We start from the raw sequence: 16,343 nt of genomic DNA, 5'->3' as shown, positions 1-16,343 counted from the left end.
AAAAAAAAAAAAAAAAAAAAAAAACTCTGATGTGTTGCTGAACTGATCTTCTTACAAAACATCCAAAGGTGATCAAGCTTCTGCAAAAGTTAATGATCAAAATGTTGGAACTCTTCATTTTGAAATTGTTTCATTCAGAATCTAAAGCTTTTTCACACAAAAATCTGTGAATCTTTCTATGCCTAACACAAAACATATCATGTATTTCATTCAAATTCAACTTAAAAGAGGCTCGTCGATGTCGAACTCACTCTCGGGGCGGTTTCGGTTGGCGTAACCTTCCTTCCGTTTCGCCCATAGCACGAAATAGAGCCCGGTGAACATGAGGAACATACCAACAAGGCTGCAACCATAGCCAAATATCAACATTATGCTCCAAACACTTGCTTAACCACGATCACAGCGACAACGATAACGACAATGAAGAAAAACGGTAACAATTTACCTTCCAATCTTGATGGGTTCTCCCAAGGTGAAAACTGAGAGAACGAGTGAGCAAACGGTTCCAATCGGACTAAACATCGACACCAAAACGGGCCCTCGTTTCTTCATCGCCCACCCGTTGAAGCTCACGCAAGCCCCGCTAACGGTTCCGCTCTTCTCGTCACCAACATTTGTAAAAACATACATCAATATGCATCCAATATGTACTAAGAATGATCTTAAAATACCACAGAATTGAATGCTGCTTACTAGAACACAATAGGCTATCAATTTTTCAACACTCAGATATGACCAACCAATTTCAAGTTTCTGATATAGAGCTATGTGTATAACTACGGTTATGAGCACTCCAAGGAGCGACGTTATCGCACACAACGACATCGGTGTCGGAAAATCTCCTAGTGTCGATGCCTGTCGATCGTCACATGATTCAAAATCTTGAAAAGTGGATCTTGTCGATCGGTCACAAGATATGTGCAATAATAGTTGACATACCTGAAGAACAACTACGCTAGACAAAACGACTACCGCCGAGACGAGATACACGCAACCGACGATCTTTTGTTCATCAAACGCTTGATCCGCCGGATGCCATCCGACATTTGCAGCTGCATCCGACAAAGTGCTGTGCATTATACTCATGGTGAATGCGCCTATCACACAGAGAAATGTACCTAAAATCTTGATCTTGCTATAGATACAACTTAGCCGAACCTTTTCTAATCTGCATCAATGAAATTGTCTCTTATTATCGAACCCGAAAAAGCTCGAAAATGAACAGAAGGATAATTCAATGTACCTAAAGATCCAAGCAATAACAAAAATGAGTCCTGGGGCGAGATTCGGCATGGCAGTCGCAACGGACGGCGAAGTTAGCTGAATTCCTTTAAGAAAAAGGGACTGAAACAATGTAACCCTGCAAATGTTACAAGAATTCAAGCACATTTCATAGCTAAAGAACCTAAAAATGGTATGAAAATTGAGAATTCTTGCTTACCCTCCAAAGGATATGAGAAGAATCTGAGATATCAACTTTAGACTAAGTTTGGTCGGCCAATTCAACCTGCAAAACCCGTGAACAAAGCCTCGTTTGATAACCATTTAAAACGTGGTTTATTCGAGCAAAAAAACAAAATCGTTATCGAACGAGAGAGAAGACGAACCGTTCGAAATAAACAGCAACGGGAGAGACAATGAGAAAAGTGAAGAAGGTTGTGAAGATGATGAGAGTTAATGGATCAATGCTTAAAGACATGAGAAAGCTCATGAAAACAGAGTTCCCTGCATACACAAACTGCACGGCCACCAACCCAGACATGATACCGAAGTCTTCCATTGATTTTCTCTTTCTTTTTCTTTTCCTCCAAACAGAAATCACAGAAGAAAATTCTGTGTAAGCTTTTTTAAAGCTTCCTTTTCTGTTCTTCCATGGTTTCTCATTGTGTTTGTTCTTGAAAAGCCTTCGCTTTCCAATCAATTTTTGCAGTTATTTTCTTCGCTTTTTCCTTGCTGTTCTTTTTGTTTTCTTCCTAACAGTCAAGGATGTCCGTTTTCTTTGCTTATATTAGCAATGTCTCCCAAAAGGATTGGGAATTGTTGCTTGAATTGAATTTGCTTCTCACCCATTTGAGCTTTTTTTTGTTACCTATATTCTCTACGGGTTGACGAACTATAATTAGTAGTCTTAGTCTCTTTTCGACCAATAATTAGTAGTCTTAGTCTCTTCTCGACCGACTATAATTAATTCTTATCTCATGAAATTCTCATTTTATATTGTAAGGAGGAAGATAGAGATTTCTTATACTAATAATTCTTTTTCATCTAATATATATTCTAAAAAAAATATCTATTCCATGTTAAAAAAATATCGAATAATATTCTAGAAGAAAAAATATAATATAATGTTGGACATAAAAAATGAGTAACACAGAGTGAGGATTTAGGTAAGGTTAGGGTTAGGGACGAAGATGGGGACAAAGACCCTGCTTAGTTAATAGAGAGAAATTTTCTCCCACTATCTCCTTATTCTCAGTTTAAATAGGAATTCCCAACTCGTTTGAAGCACTTAAATGAACATCCCTAATCATGATATGTAAGGTCATGTAATTTCTTGACGTGTTCGTAATTTAGTTAACAAAATTATACAATGAACTAATAAATGGTTTGGCTCAATTAGGAATATTGAAGATGATGTAGATATTCTACCAAAGATGGATGGGCCAAATACTTCATCTTAGAATGCACCATCTATTCACATTTTCAAGCATTTGAGTGGGTCTGTTGATCTATACACGTGGCCAAAGATGTAAAACCTGATAGCATCACATTTATTAGCATTCTACTAAATGCCAATGGATGAAAGATGTAAAACCTGATAGCATCACATTTCTTAGCATGTTACTAAATGGCATTAGATGAAAGATGTAAAACCTGATAGCATCACATTTCTAAGCATTCTACCAATGGGAGATCAGATCATGATGCAGTACTTCAAACAAACAAACAACCAATTGAGGATTATGGTATCAAACCAACTACTGAGTATTGTTGAACTATGGTTGGGCCGATGGGACAAAGCGGGGATGTATATAGAAAAGGCAAATACACAAACCAGAGTGTGGTTCGAGTGGATCGGATCGGTTTCGTGGGCTCTTTAGGGTGCCTGTGTTGCTCGTAGGGATTTAAAACAGGCAGAGGTAGCAGAAAGTAATCAAATTGGGAGCTGCAGATGATTATAGATTCTTTTTCCTTTTGCATAAGCTTTGAAGATTTCCCATACAGATGACATTGATGAATTTAAAAGGAACCCATTAACAGAACTAAGATCATGAATGACAATGATTGTACAAGATTTCAATGCAAAATTTCCCAACCCTTGGTGTTATAATCTCTTAAGCTCATAGTACAAAGTGTGTCATTCCTCATTTTGTAGGCTTGCTTGTTCTAGTAGTAAGAAAAACAGCCGCCATTTGTTTACAAGATATATTGTTCCATGGAAGCCAAAAGAAAATAATATGATGTGCATCTCAATAAATAAGAAACATACATATCTATGACAAAGATCAAACATTTATGACCCACAACAATGGCGAAAAATATTGTTTTCTGAGTTGCCATGAGAACTAGAATCACTATATTCTTATTTCAACTCTGAATATGGAATAATCAAAATTAGTTAAACAAATTGAGCAGAATTGGTCACAGTACTTAAAAGAAATCCACTAAGCCATTGCTGACATCCCTTTGTCACTGCAGTGATCTGCCCAATTAAGTCACCTTGGAACGGATAAACCTAGCTCTGCAGCCACAGAATACAAGTACAAAAATAAGGAAGATATGCTACGAATGTAAGTAATAGCTAGAGCAGGAATGGAGTCCAAAATGCAATATGATTCATTTCATATCTCATTCAAGAAAACTGATGCGGCAATCTAGTTCTACAGTAACAAAAACAATCCATAAATTATTGTCAACAATGCCAACTGATACATGATCTTAAGTAATATGGATTTTTCTCGAGTTAGATAGTCGTCCCGTAAGATTAGTTACGAGAATAGTCAAGGTTTGCTTGGCACATAACTAAAGGAGTATGATATGGGCATCGTTACATGTACATTAGGCAAACCAAAGGCACCAAGAACTAACATCTATGGAACCCTTACACATCACTCAAAAGTGACATTTCTAGATTAGTGAAGTATAGCGTGACTGGCCCACCTTCAAAAACAGCAAATATGTCTCACGTACCATCAAATGCATCTGGGGCAATGAGAAGTTATGTCATATAGATTATTTGATAAAAGAAATTAATGGGTTGAATGATAAGAACAATCATAAGAGTATTTGTGAGCTATAACTTCGAAGGTACGATCTTTTAAGCTCGCTACACACAATTATTGTAAGCAAAAATGATGCCGTTCATAAAACAAACAACGGTTAGTTCATATAACGGAATTAACTAAAACTATAGACTGGATCATCCCCTTATTCTAACATCATGAACTCCATGAGAACTGAATAGATTCTTTTCGAGATAGTTTCTTCAGGATGATGAGAACTAGATTGCAGACACAAAGCTGATTTATGGGGGAACCCAATCTGTCATTCCGTTCTCTTAAATTTGGTAACTGACTTTTCAAGTCAAAAGTTTTCCATAGGAGACTCTTAAGATTTAAAGATTCAGGAAATGACTACTGCTGAATAGAGAGTATGTAACAGTTCCATTTTTTATACGGTAATTAAAAGTGGTAACTAGCCACCGCTGACAGATCATTAGTTCCTTGCAAGTTATAATAATAGGAATTTGAATATCTTCGACATTTTAGGACTACTATGAGATAATTAGTTTCATACTTGATATCGATACACTGCACCATAATAGGAAAGCTCCACAAACTTCCAATCTATTTCTTTCAAGCATATTGACAATTGATATTATGTGCCTGCAGGAACCAAATACTCCAGTCAGTTTCAAGGTCCCCAGTCAAGAACCAAAGTCATTCCATTCATTCTCTCCTTATCGTTCTAGTAATTAATTTTACTCGAGATAAAGACCAGTTGAACTGGGGTACAAAAGTTGAAACCAACAAAGAAAGAAACCAAAAAAGGGAGAACCAAAACTAGGATGGTTTCTCTTCCTGGGATGGTCAACTTAAACGATCTAGCTTCAGTTCGACTTCCATTTTTATACAAGTTGACCAAAATCTTCCTAAAGCATCAGTAGCAATCCAGTACTCTAAACTTCTAAACTATAATTGTACCAATTTATGCCAGAAAGGACGTCAAAAAAAAAAAAACATCAAATCGTAAGATCATGGAACATGGTTGATACTTCACATACAATGTGCACGATTTGCGGAGCAATGCACCAATGAAAACTACAACAAAAATCAGAAGATGCCATCACAAAAATACTGACATACAATTGCAGAGCAAGAAAAGGAAAAGTCTACAGGTAATACATAAAAAAGCTACTCACAATTCAAAAGAAAGTAGAATATTTCATGTTAGAGACCAGGAGAGGGTCAGCAGAGAGTAGTACCCTGAGAAAGCGCACGACAACTCCTCGAATTTGTGCTCAGACAGGAAATCATTCTCGCTCCAGCAACCGCGTTGTGAAAAGGCAAAAGCGATTGAACGCATCCCAGCTCCGACGGAGACCTAGCAGTAGTAGAACCAATCAGAAAAATCAAAATGAAAACAAGCAAGAAAAGTGGACCAAGTGCAGCGACATAATGTACAGAAACAAGGAGAAATAAAAGGATAAAGAGAAATACCTGGCGAGAGAGAATCGGCTAACGGAAGGTGCAGAGGATTTAGGCGGCAGAGGGAACGAAGAAGATGGAGATTTGGCCGGAGAATTTGTACGGAGAAGTGTTCTGAAGGAAGATTGGGAGATTCTGCTCGCAATTCTTCGGCAAGCAGAAGCCATGAAAGAAAAAAGAGGAGATCTGGAAATTCTACTGGACACGACTGAGCTGAAAGGGGTTAAGGGTTTTAGAACTGTTATAAAATAAATTTGATTTATTATTATTTTTTTCAGAGAGATAAATGGGCTGGGCTGAGTCGCCTTCAATTGGGCTTTACATTCAAGGCCCTGAAACCATTTTGTTTTATATGGCTAATATTAATTCAATTTTCATATGAATAAATTTTTTTTGAGTTAGAGATGTTGATTCTACTCTAGTAGACTTACTCAAAATTAATAGAATTAGGATTTGTTTCGACACGAATGACAGAGAATGAAGAACATTTTTTTATTATATCATTGTTCTACGTGAGCTTGGTTTAGAACGTCCGTGACACAGTTTGATCCATATTTGATGTGGGCGTTAGAGTATTGAGAGAACCTTTTCCTAGTACGAGAGGACCGGGAAGGACGCACCTCTGGTTTACCAGTTATTGTGCCCACGGTAAATGCTGAGTAACCAAGTGTGGAGCGGATAACTGCTGAAAACATCTAAGTAGTAAGCTCATCCCAAATTGAATATATATATATATATATATATATATATATATATATATATAAACATTTTTTTTTTTGCTATATTGAAAAAAAAATAATTAATTTTGACTCTAGTGGTAATATTTAAACTACAGATTATGATTTGGGTTTTTTTAATTGCTAACGTGCCTAATATTAACATTTGAATTTTTAAATTATGTTTATATTTGCTCATGAAATGTATTGAAATTTTTAATAAATATTATATTGATAAATAAAACTTTAAAATACCTCGAGAAATAAAAAAAAATTATGAAAAAATAAGTGACAAAGATAGGAAATGAAATAGGCGGTAGGATTGGGGACGGGGAAGACTTCCCATCCTCGCTCGTAAATATCTCTATTTTAAATAATTACAGATATGTTTAAAAAAAAGTTATCACATGAAAAATAATTTTAATTATTTCAAAATTACTCTCAAACATGTTCTTAACTACGCTGTCAGAATACTTATTCGTTTTACCTTGACCTATATCCGTCTTAAATATTGTTGATGTAGCATATCTGTTGATATTGTTGTTGTTATTATTATTATTATTTACTTTAAGACCCGAAAAAAAAAATGACATTTCCATTCATATAAAATTAAATAACTATAAAAAGAATATATATTTGAAATATTTGACTATATTAAATTTTAAATTTTATATTTGACTATATTGTCATGAATGCGACTATGACACTATCTACACTTGTTTTCATTAAATATATTTGTGATTATTTTTCTCGTAATTTAAATAAAAAAATATTAATTTTTGGAAATCTTTGTAGTTACGTAGGATCTTCCCTTGATCTTCGAGGTTGACAACATAAACAAGGTAAAACACAACGTATCCAATAATTATGGCGTATTCCACTAGAGACCTAGCTCGCCCATTGCTCGAACTTGGTTCGGGACTCATTAGACAAACCATGACAAAAATTAATACTGACATTTCTCGTTGAATTCTCTAACTCGTATGAAAATTATATCACGACGTTTTTCGATCATTGTCACCATAATCTTTTTAAAGGAATCAGAATCATGACTAACTTTTGCTTTTTAAAAAATAAAGCTGTGAGAAAAGGTTTGGCAGCTAGAAATTCAAGCTAAATGAAAATAAAAGTAAAATTAATGAATGAAAATTGTCATTATTATTATTGTTATTTTTTTATTTTTAATTTTATGAAAAAGGTTGAAATTCTCCTAATGATTGTCTAAATTTTATTTTTAATTTTGAGTTTGTTTTTTTTTTCTTTTTTTCATTTTTATATTTTATTTTTTAAATAAAATTGAGTGATTGTAATAGAGGTAAATAAATCAAAACAACGTTAGAATTTGAGTTGGTTGTATTGCATCGAACAATTTTATATAACTATAATGACTCGTTCTTCGAAGTTTAAATTACAAATTGTCAAGCACGGACTTTATAGTTTTTTTTTTCTTTCATTCTTAAGATATGGGTATTAGAGGAGAATTTCAACGTACTCAATTTCAAAATATATTAAATTCGTAAAAATTTAAATGTAAGTATGAGTTTGCGATAAATGTAATTTCAGATATTCAAAACATAACAACGGTTAAAAACCACTAGACCCAAATGACATAGATCTACGATTTTTCCTATAGCCGCATGGTTCCTGAGCGCTCCCACCAACGAAAACTACTTGCAAACAATCTAAAACATAAAAGTAGCATGAGTGAGTATAAACAGCCTACCTATAAACTCTGTAGAGGCTATTTACCACATGTTTAGATCATTAGCTTTCGGTACAACAAAATAAGTTTTATGGCACTAAATGACTTATCAGGGTGACATTACTGATTGGTTCACTTTGTAATTGTTACTGATAATTTGATCAAAATCACTCATGTGGAGACTTGTGAGTAGGAGTATTCTATACAATGAGTTTATATAAGACTAAACTACAAAATATTTAATTTCTCTTTATAAGTTCGTTAATTGAAAAAACTATTATTTTATAGGATGATCATATGCTGTATAAATGAGTAGTTCCCGTAAGTGCTGATTTTGAGACTTCAATAATCTGGCCCAACCCTTACAGCTTATATTTTATGATTTGATCATAAACAACTTGTTTATTAGATGATCAATTATAGTTGAGATATAAGTTGTAATTGATGTAAATTGTCACGAAGATTAATGGTCATAATTCTCATTTATTTTGGTTATTAAGTCTCATTTAGTTTATAACCATTTTCATTAATATTCTTATTTATTTTGGTTATTAACTCCCATTTAGTTCGTAATAATTTTGATTAATATTCTAATTAATATTCATATGTTTATATAAACGCATTGTTTTGAGGTGTGGAGTCATTGTTATTTAGCACATGCTAGAGACAATTGGGAGGAACTTTTGTAAGAGAGATTCTTAAGTGTGAGAGTACGAGAGATATACTTCTAAACATTTTGATTATAGTGATTGACCACCCCCTTTGGATGTAGGAGAATTTCTTCTCTCCGAAACCACGTAAATCTTTGTGTAGGTTTCTTTAATTTTTGTTTGTGGGTGTATGAGTACAGTTGATTTTGCTTCCGCTTCCGCTACAACAATTGGGTATTAGTATTTTTTTATCGTGGAATTACATAAACCATAATTGGTATCATAACACATTTAGTGGTCAATGAGGTTAAGTCTTTCACAATACCTCAAATACCACAACCTCACGCTCTAATACCACTTGTTGTACTCAAATACCACAACATTCAAATGCTTGATACCCAATTATTGTAGCGGAATGCCACAACAAAAATGCTCTGATATCACTTGTTGTGCGCCGATGCCACAACCTTCAAATGCTTTGATACCATTTCTTGAGCCGTAATGATGCCACAACCTTCAAATGCTCTGATACCACTTGTTGTGCCGAAATGCCACAACCTTCAATGCTCTAATACTCAATTGTTGCAGTGAAATGTCATGACAAAAAATGCTTTGATACCCAATCGTTGTGGCGGAATGCCACAACTAAATTACTATGATGTAAATTGTTGTAGCGAAAGCACAAACAAGATCGATCACACCCACTAACATAAATTAAACAACGAGACACAAAAATTTCCGTGGTTTTGAGAAAAGAAATTCCCCTGCATCCACTAGTGGTAGCCAATCACTATAACCAAAGTGTTCACAACAAAGTATTTCAACAAAAGTCTCTCAATTGCCTCTAGAAAAATTATAAAATAACAATGACTTCGTATGGCTCCACACTTCAAAACATTGCTAAACACGCCTTTATAGACATAATTGAAATTTATGTAAGGATATTTTATATAATTTAATATAATTTATTCTTCCAAACTTATAATTTTACATTTATTATGTATTAATTTACTAGCCATTTAAACTTAATTTAAATTAAATTATAAATTCGAATAATTAAGGAAATTAAGATTTTCCTACCATCATAAAATTATTATAAATAGTCCCGTCTCTATAATTCGACTATTTAATAAATATAGAGAATAATTCTAAATTTGCAATTTAATAAAAAATGAAATTGAAAATAAAAAAGAAGAATGAAATGTCAAATTTGCCCTCATATAAAACGGAAACTCCCAGAAGGGCGTCGGCAAAATTGGACTGCCGTCAGTCAGGTGAGTGATCTTCATCGGGCATCGGGTTTCCTTATTAGCCGGACTGAAAAAAATCTCTCTTTCTTCCCATTTTCAGTCATTGATCGCCTTCGCATAAATCTCCATTTCTCTTTCCGCCATTTTCACTCTCATCTCTCCGTCTCTTTAATCTCTCCTCTTCGTCTTCAACAATTTCAATTCTCCTCTGTAAATCCCATTTCTCCTCCCCATTTTCTCTGCTCCGATTCAATCACACGCTCTGTTCAGGCCGATCACGATTTCTAGGGTTTCTACTTGAAGTTTAACGGCCACAGAGCCCTAATTTCCACGTCCTCGCGCTCGCATTTGCATTTGCATTTGCATCAACATTGTTTGCATTATTGTCGTCCCCAATCGGTTACGTTTTTGTTTTGTTTTTTTTCTTTTCTTTCTCGCATTCTTCGTAAACTCGGAACATTTGGAATTTCGAGTATGGGTATTGGTGTTATTAGGCTTGTGTAATTAGGCTGGAGGTGGGTTTGAATGGGCGTGTTGAAAGCTTGGAGGTTTAGCTTGATATCAGGGAACCTGGCTCTGTTACAGCCGCAGGATAGTGGGAAAGGTTATGCTGTTAGTAGCAAGAATGTACTGTCGAGATCAACGTCGGCGCAGAGGAAGGCGACGTTTTCATGGTCGATGTTGTGTGGTTTGATGCTCTTTGCGTTAGGTTTAATTTCGTTGTTTACGGGTCATGTTGCTTCTGATCTTGAATGGTACTCTCAGCACTTAGTCAACCAGAGGCTCTACTCGGCGCTGGTAATTGTAGTTTGTTTATCCTTACACGTTAAATGCTGTGGGAAATTGTGTGGGTTTTACTCTTTAGAAGAGGGGGTTTGTTGGCCGACAGTTCATTGAAGTTCATCATTGATCTGAATTTTCAGGAGGGAGCTCGTCATAGGCCGATCAATATCTGGGAGTCTAAGCTTTCGAAGAACTATTATGGATGCAGCAAAAGAAGCCCACGTTTTGGTTGTAAGTTAACATGGTTACCTTCGCTCTCTGTAGGATTTTGGCATTGCTTTTGTAATTTTGAATAGTTTATACATTTTGTGATCTCATTTCAAAATATTTTGGTCACCTGAAGATGTCAAGTGCAAAAACTTAAATTCCTATTACGGCTTGTAGTTAAGGTTTTATTTCTTCTTGACTATATTTTTCTTGATTTCGTGGGGTATTTTGGAGTGCTGGCTTAACACCTCTATTATATCCTCATTCCTCATTTTATTAGGTACCAGTTAAATATACCAACAGAACCAGGACGCTGATGTTTTCTCTTCTTGTATGGTTACCTTCATGCCACCCAAGTTTTTGTTCTTAAAACTCTTTGTTCAACATGTTAGGAAGTCTACTTCTTACCAAGAATCGTCTATTTACGTTTCCTTCCTCTCTAATTAGATATTTTTGCAACTACTTAACTGCCTGCTAACCTTTTTGTCGTGCGCTTCAAACAATTGGGATAATTCTATTTCTGTGCAAAACTTTTTCAAAGAACATCTAGCTTTAGATACTTTTTTTCAAATTTAAAATTGAATGGATTGTATTAAGAATTTAGACTCCTCGATCTATAGCATGGTTGTTGGTTCAGTTGATAATAATTAGTTAATCAGTTGGTTAGCATTTGACAGTCAGTTCCTTACTTCCTTTCTTTTCCATGAAATCTTGGTTTCTTATCAAAAGAAAGGTTAGTTCCTGTCAGGATGTTGGCATTCTGCTTAACTGCCAAATTGGCACTCTTCAAACTTCTCAGTGCATGCCTACATGATTCATTCCTTTGATATGTCTAGAATCTGATGTTGGAGTGTACTTGCTTATCGCTAATACTGTGATTTGAAATTCAGCTGCTGTTAGTGAGAAGTCTTCAAATGGCTACTTGCTTATTGCTTATGCCTACATGATTCATTCCTTTGATATGTCTAGAATCTGATGTCGGAGTGTACTTGCTTATCGCTAATACTTTGACTTGAAATTCAGCTGCTGTTAGTGAGAAGTCTTCGAATGGTTACTTGCTTATCGCCACAAGTGGAGGCTTGAATCAGCAGAGAACAGGAGTAAGTGGTTTTCTTTCTTTCTTTCTGTTACAATTTTATGTCGGAGTGTAGAAGGGAAAATCTAATGGCTAATATAAGGGTCAGCCAATCTAAAAATGGAATCAATGAAACAAAGTTGTTTTTCATGTTTTCAAATATGTGTTAGATTGTTGATTTAGAAATTGGATTCCAGTTTAAACAATGATTCAAAATTCGTTCTATAATATATTTATATACCATGAAACTAGTTGTAGCTGCAAAACTAAATATTAGGTTGAATTAAACCATTATTAATTAATTTATGTACATATTTTTTTTGTTATAATTTTTTTTAATTATTATTTTACAATATCTTATAATTTATAATATATTATATTATACATTTTTCTTAACAAAAATAAATTGAGTTTATAGCACAAAATACCATCTTTATTGAAGTTTTATCTTTTTTGGTATAATTATGCATTTTAAAATTCCAAATTCAAAATCTGAATACAATGAAAACATAAATGTTGTTTTTAGAATTTTCACTATCTGGATCGTAGAACCTGGAAACAATTCTTGAAAACACGTCTACCAAATATATATGTGTTGAACTCAGTGAATTAAAAAACACAGAACAAAATCTAGATTTCATACCTAACGAGCCCTAAATTCTTTTACCTTATCATGATTGAGTTGTCATCTTTGTTCATCAACATCAGGTTCCAAAAGATTCTTGCGTCAAAATTTTCCTAAATTATTCCAAAAATTTTATTATCTTTGAATTGATGTGGATGTATTTCTTTTTCTTAGATAACAGATGCTGTGGCAGTTGCACGGATCCTTAATGCTACACTTGTGGTACCTGAATTAGATCATCATTCCTATTGGAAGGACGATAGGTAATTAAAGATGAATGATCCATGAATTGAAGCTTTAACCTTTTTCTATTTTTAATTATAGTAATTGTTAATGCAAAATTGTCTTGGTATGCAGTGACTTTGTCAACATTTTTGATGTTGGTCTGTTCATTTCCTCCCTCTCAAAAGATGTGACTATTGTGAAAAGAGTTCCCGATAAAGTCATGCGTGCCATGGAGAAACCTCCCTATACTATGCGTGTCCCTAGAAAGTCAGAGCCTGAATACTATCTTGATCAAGTTTTGCCTATACTTTTAAGGAGACGTGTAAGGCCATTCTCCAACATTTTGCTGATGCATTCAGAGCTTTTTTTCTTTAAAAAGTATCTTTTTTAATTATAATTTTTAGTGTAAGTAATTGTTACGTACATTGTCTTTGACAAGTAATTTTGTGCATGCCACTTCAAGATATTTCTTTTTAAAAGCCACATGCTTTCAACCATGAGGTACTAGTGTTGGAATTTTATTGTGGTGACAATAAAATATCAGTGTTGCAGATTATCTCTTGCCATGTTGAATTTCAGTTTGAGGTCATTTCCAAAGGGGTGAAATTCATTGATGTAAATTTGCAGGTTGTTCAGTTGACAAAGTTTGATTATAGACTTTCAAATATGCTTGATGAAGAGCTACAGAAGTTGCGTTGTCGGGCTAATTATCATGCTTTGAGATTCGTAAAACCTATAGAAGATCTCGGTCACAGACTTGTGAAGAGAATGAGAAATATGGCAAAACGTTACATTGCCATTCACTTGAGGTTTACTCTTACTTACTCTATTCAGAATTTTGTTCCTATATTTTGCAAAATGTTACTTAGCACTTCTTCCTACTATTGTTGCCCTGTATTTGCAGCATTGGTCTTCTAGCAATTATTTTATAGAAACTTGGCACTCGTTTATTCTCTCAATGATATTTTGGCTGATTGGAGGGCTATGATTGTGTGTTTCATTGATCTCTTGAATGTCTCCGTTTCTAGTTAAAAAAAAAAAAAAAAAAAAAGAAAGAAAGAAAGAAAGAAAAGAAAAACCAACGGAAAAAGACAAAACTTGGCCCTTGCTACAGATACTGTGAGAAAATGGGAAGTGAACTGTGACATATGTTGTTTTAGTGTCATTCTTTGAGTAGCTGAGGATTTCTGGCGTGATAAATAATTTTGATATTTTCCCCTTTTGCTTTTTTATGATGGGATTTTATACAGTTTGGAGGTAGATGATTACTGATCTTTGAGCAATAGTTGGTTGAATTGGATTAAAAAACTATTGTTCTGTAGACGTTTTCTTGGATGAGAAGCTATAATCATTTTATTCTTACGTGAATGAAATTTACCAAGCCTTCCTAAAAAAATGAGCAATGAATGGAAAGATGATTGATAGACTCCCCATTTCTTTTGCGCATCACACAAACGTCTGGGGAGAACACTGAATTACATCCACCTTTAGAATGGCCCCTAGGTTTTGGAAAGCTTCTGTTGCTTAACTGACGCAGCACAACACAGATTCCACCCGAAAGAATCATAAAGGATTTTTAAGTGAGCGTACTTTCTACTTTTGTTTGCTTGCCCTGTTATAAGAATTCATGTAAATTTCCTCCTCTAGATCTTTGTCAATGAATGCATTTCTTTTATGTGAAGTTGTTGGAGGATTCTATCTTCATTAATTTTTGTTAACAAAAAAAAATAAATAATAATAATAATAAAAAAAGAAAACTTTTCATTAACGTATAAAAAGGAAGGAAAAAGTTCAAGGATACAAGTTCCCAATGGGAACAAAAAAAGACAATACAAGAAGAAATAAGCCTAAAAATACACGAGAATAGAACAACGAAAAACAACTAGCAAAACAAACAAAATTATAGCTCCGCAGTAAAGAAACACTTCTTGCATTGAAAGAGTTATTAGACTAATGCAAGCCCTTCAAAACCTTCCAAAACCCGCAAAACATCAAGGAAGAATCTTCAGTATGGATCTCTTAAGAAACCATCAAGAGAAAATAAAATTTTCGTCATTACTCTTCAATACACACCCTGGATCATTTTTTAAAGCGACAAGCACTTGTTTTAATCGCAAAAAGAACAACCCAAGGGCCAGGGAAGAGGACCCCCACCCCACAAAGAGCTATGTACAAGAAAGCCTTCCCATTTGAAGATATTCTGAGAAGATTAATTACAAAATAATCTTTTGTGGTTTGAAATCCACCAACAAATTGTATATGGTACATTAGCTCAAAAAATATCCACTTCAACTGATTTTTCTTCAAAGATCCACTGGCTTCTTTCTTTTCACGTGAGCCAAAGGAGAGCTCTCTATGTCCAACACCACAAAATTTTAGCTTTTCCCCGAAAAGATGTGCCTCTCAAACACTCAGTCATCCAATCACAAACGACACATTGAGGGGGAGAGGGCCAATTTGGGGATTTTCTTTGCAGCGTTTCAGTCATGTTCAAATTTCTATAGCTACCGGTCCAAAGAAATAATTTCACCGACTTTGGAACTTTAAACTTCCAAATTAAGTTTTCAAAGGACCTTTCAATCCACTGCTTTTCCTGGTGTGGAGGAAGGCAAATTTACTAGAGAACACAACAGATGGGTCTATACTCTATCTAATTTTATCTGTACCAACCCGTTCGAAAGGGTTCAATCCTTCTGATAACCTGTCTCTTATTGTGAAGTTCCCAGTAAAAAATACCTATTCTGAGGCCTAAATTCCAAGTTTAATCAATGTTGTCCAAACATTCTGCAACAGAAGACTCTTTCTTTAAAGAGACTGCGTTTTTGCTAAAGAGCTATCTCCTACCCAATTGTCTTCCCAGAAGTGGATCCTTTGGTTGTTTGCAGATGTGAAGATCTGTTAATATTAGCGTACCTGATGCTCCTGTTGATACTTTTGCCCAGAAGGAGTTTACTCAGAAGTCGAACTTAAGCAAGGAACTATCATCCAGAAAATGCAAAGTCTTGCTCCCCAGTAAGAATCTTTCTCTGTCTAGTTAGAGTATTGCAATGCCCGAAGGGACAACTTCTATAACATGAGTTTTTGGCTAGGAAGAAAATTCTATGCAGTGCATATCGAGAGTGGTACAACCATAGAAACTTGTTTTGTAGCCTGGTTTTCTAGTCTACATTCATTGGCAGAATTTGTTTTTCTGTCTGTTCAAATCAAGTTATTAGTTTTTAGTCCAATATTTTTTGAAATCTTAGTGGATTGATATTGCTTAGAATCTTTCTCTTATCATGCGTTTTTCTATTTTTGGAGAGAGAAGGAAGTAATTTTTGTTGAAGATATGACATTTAAACAACTATTCCCAAGGAAATGGTGAGTTTTTCTTTTTTTTTTTTAGGGGGGGGGGGGGGGGGG

At 34.6% G+C, this 16,343-nt stretch overlaps 3 protein-coding genes across 7 annotated transcripts in view; 1 reads left to right on the top strand and 2 right to left on the bottom strand.

Moving 5' to 3' along the window:
• Positions 1–1,992, bottom strand: LOC111443917 (WAT1-related protein At5g47470-like). Of its 2 annotated transcripts, XM_023081889.1 has the most exons (8): positions 1,608–1,992; positions 1,442–1,507; positions 1,244–1,360; positions 940–1,168; positions 694–855; positions 446–597; positions 252–343; positions 1–80 (listed from the first exon to the last, which is right to left on the bottom strand). In XM_023081889.1, exons 1-8 carry the CDS (start codon positions 1,778–1,780, stop codon positions 73–75), a joined length of 999 nt encoding a protein of 332 aa, XP_022937657.1. In that variant the 5' UTR covers positions 1,781–1,992; the 3' UTR covers positions 1–72. The 2 variants fall into 2 exon arrangements, with proteins under 2 accessions (XP_022937657.1, XP_022937578.1); XM_023081810.1 differs by lacking the exon at positions 1–80 and having other exon boundaries at positions 94–343.
• Positions 1,993–3,323: 1,331 nt separating this feature from the next.
• On the bottom strand, positions 3,324–5,944 carry LOC111444048. Of its 4 annotated transcripts, none has more exons than XR_002710662.1 (4): positions 5,721–5,944; positions 5,423–5,604; positions 4,798–4,886; positions 3,324–3,742 (listed from the first exon to the last, which is right to left on the bottom strand). XR_002710662.1 is itself a non-coding variant. In XM_023082088.1 (4 exons), the coding sequence occupies exons 1-3, from the start codon at positions 5,873–5,875 to the stop codon at positions 4,184–4,186; spliced, it is 294 nt and encodes a 97-aa protein (XP_022937856.1). In that variant the 5' UTR covers positions 5,876–5,944; the 3' UTR covers positions 3,324–3,742; positions 4,162–4,183. The 4 variants fall into 4 exon arrangements, 2 of the variants coding, with proteins under 2 accessions (XP_022937856.1, XP_022937781.1); XR_002710658.1 differs by having other exon boundaries at positions 5,486–5,604; XM_023082088.1 differs by lacking the exon at positions 4,798–4,886 and adding an exon at positions 4,162–4,203 and having other exon boundaries at positions 5,486–5,604.
• Positions 5,945–10,036: 4,092 nt separating this feature from the next.
• Positions 10,037–16,343, top strand: part of LOC111447570 (O-fucosyltransferase 29-like) — a 12,054-nt gene continuing 5,747 nt past the window's right edge. Inside the window, exons 1-6 of the mRNA XM_023086806.1 lie at positions 10,037–10,824; positions 10,950–11,040; positions 12,040–12,116; positions 12,891–12,979; positions 13,074–13,263; positions 13,569–13,750. Of these exons, the coding sequence (XP_022942574.1) occupies positions 10,552–10,824; positions 10,950–11,040; positions 12,040–12,116; positions 12,891–12,979; positions 13,074–13,263; positions 13,569–13,750 (902 nt within the window). The 5' untranslated portion in view covers positions 10,037–10,551. The remainder of the gene's footprint in view (positions 10,825–10,949; positions 11,041–12,039; positions 12,117–12,890; positions 12,980–13,073; positions 13,264–13,568; positions 13,751–16,343) is intronic.

The sequence above is a fragment of the Cucurbita moschata genome, unplaced genomic scaffold (genome assembly GCF_002738365.1).
Source record: "Cucurbita moschata cultivar Rifu unplaced genomic scaffold, Cmos_1.0 Cmo_Scf00001, whole genome shotgun sequence".
Classification (NCBI taxonomy): domain Eukaryota; kingdom Viridiplantae; phylum Streptophyta; class Magnoliopsida; order Cucurbitales; family Cucurbitaceae; genus Cucurbita; species Cucurbita moschata.
Note: the sequence above shows the minus strand (reverse complement) of the source record. Positions and strands in the feature narration are given on the sequence as shown.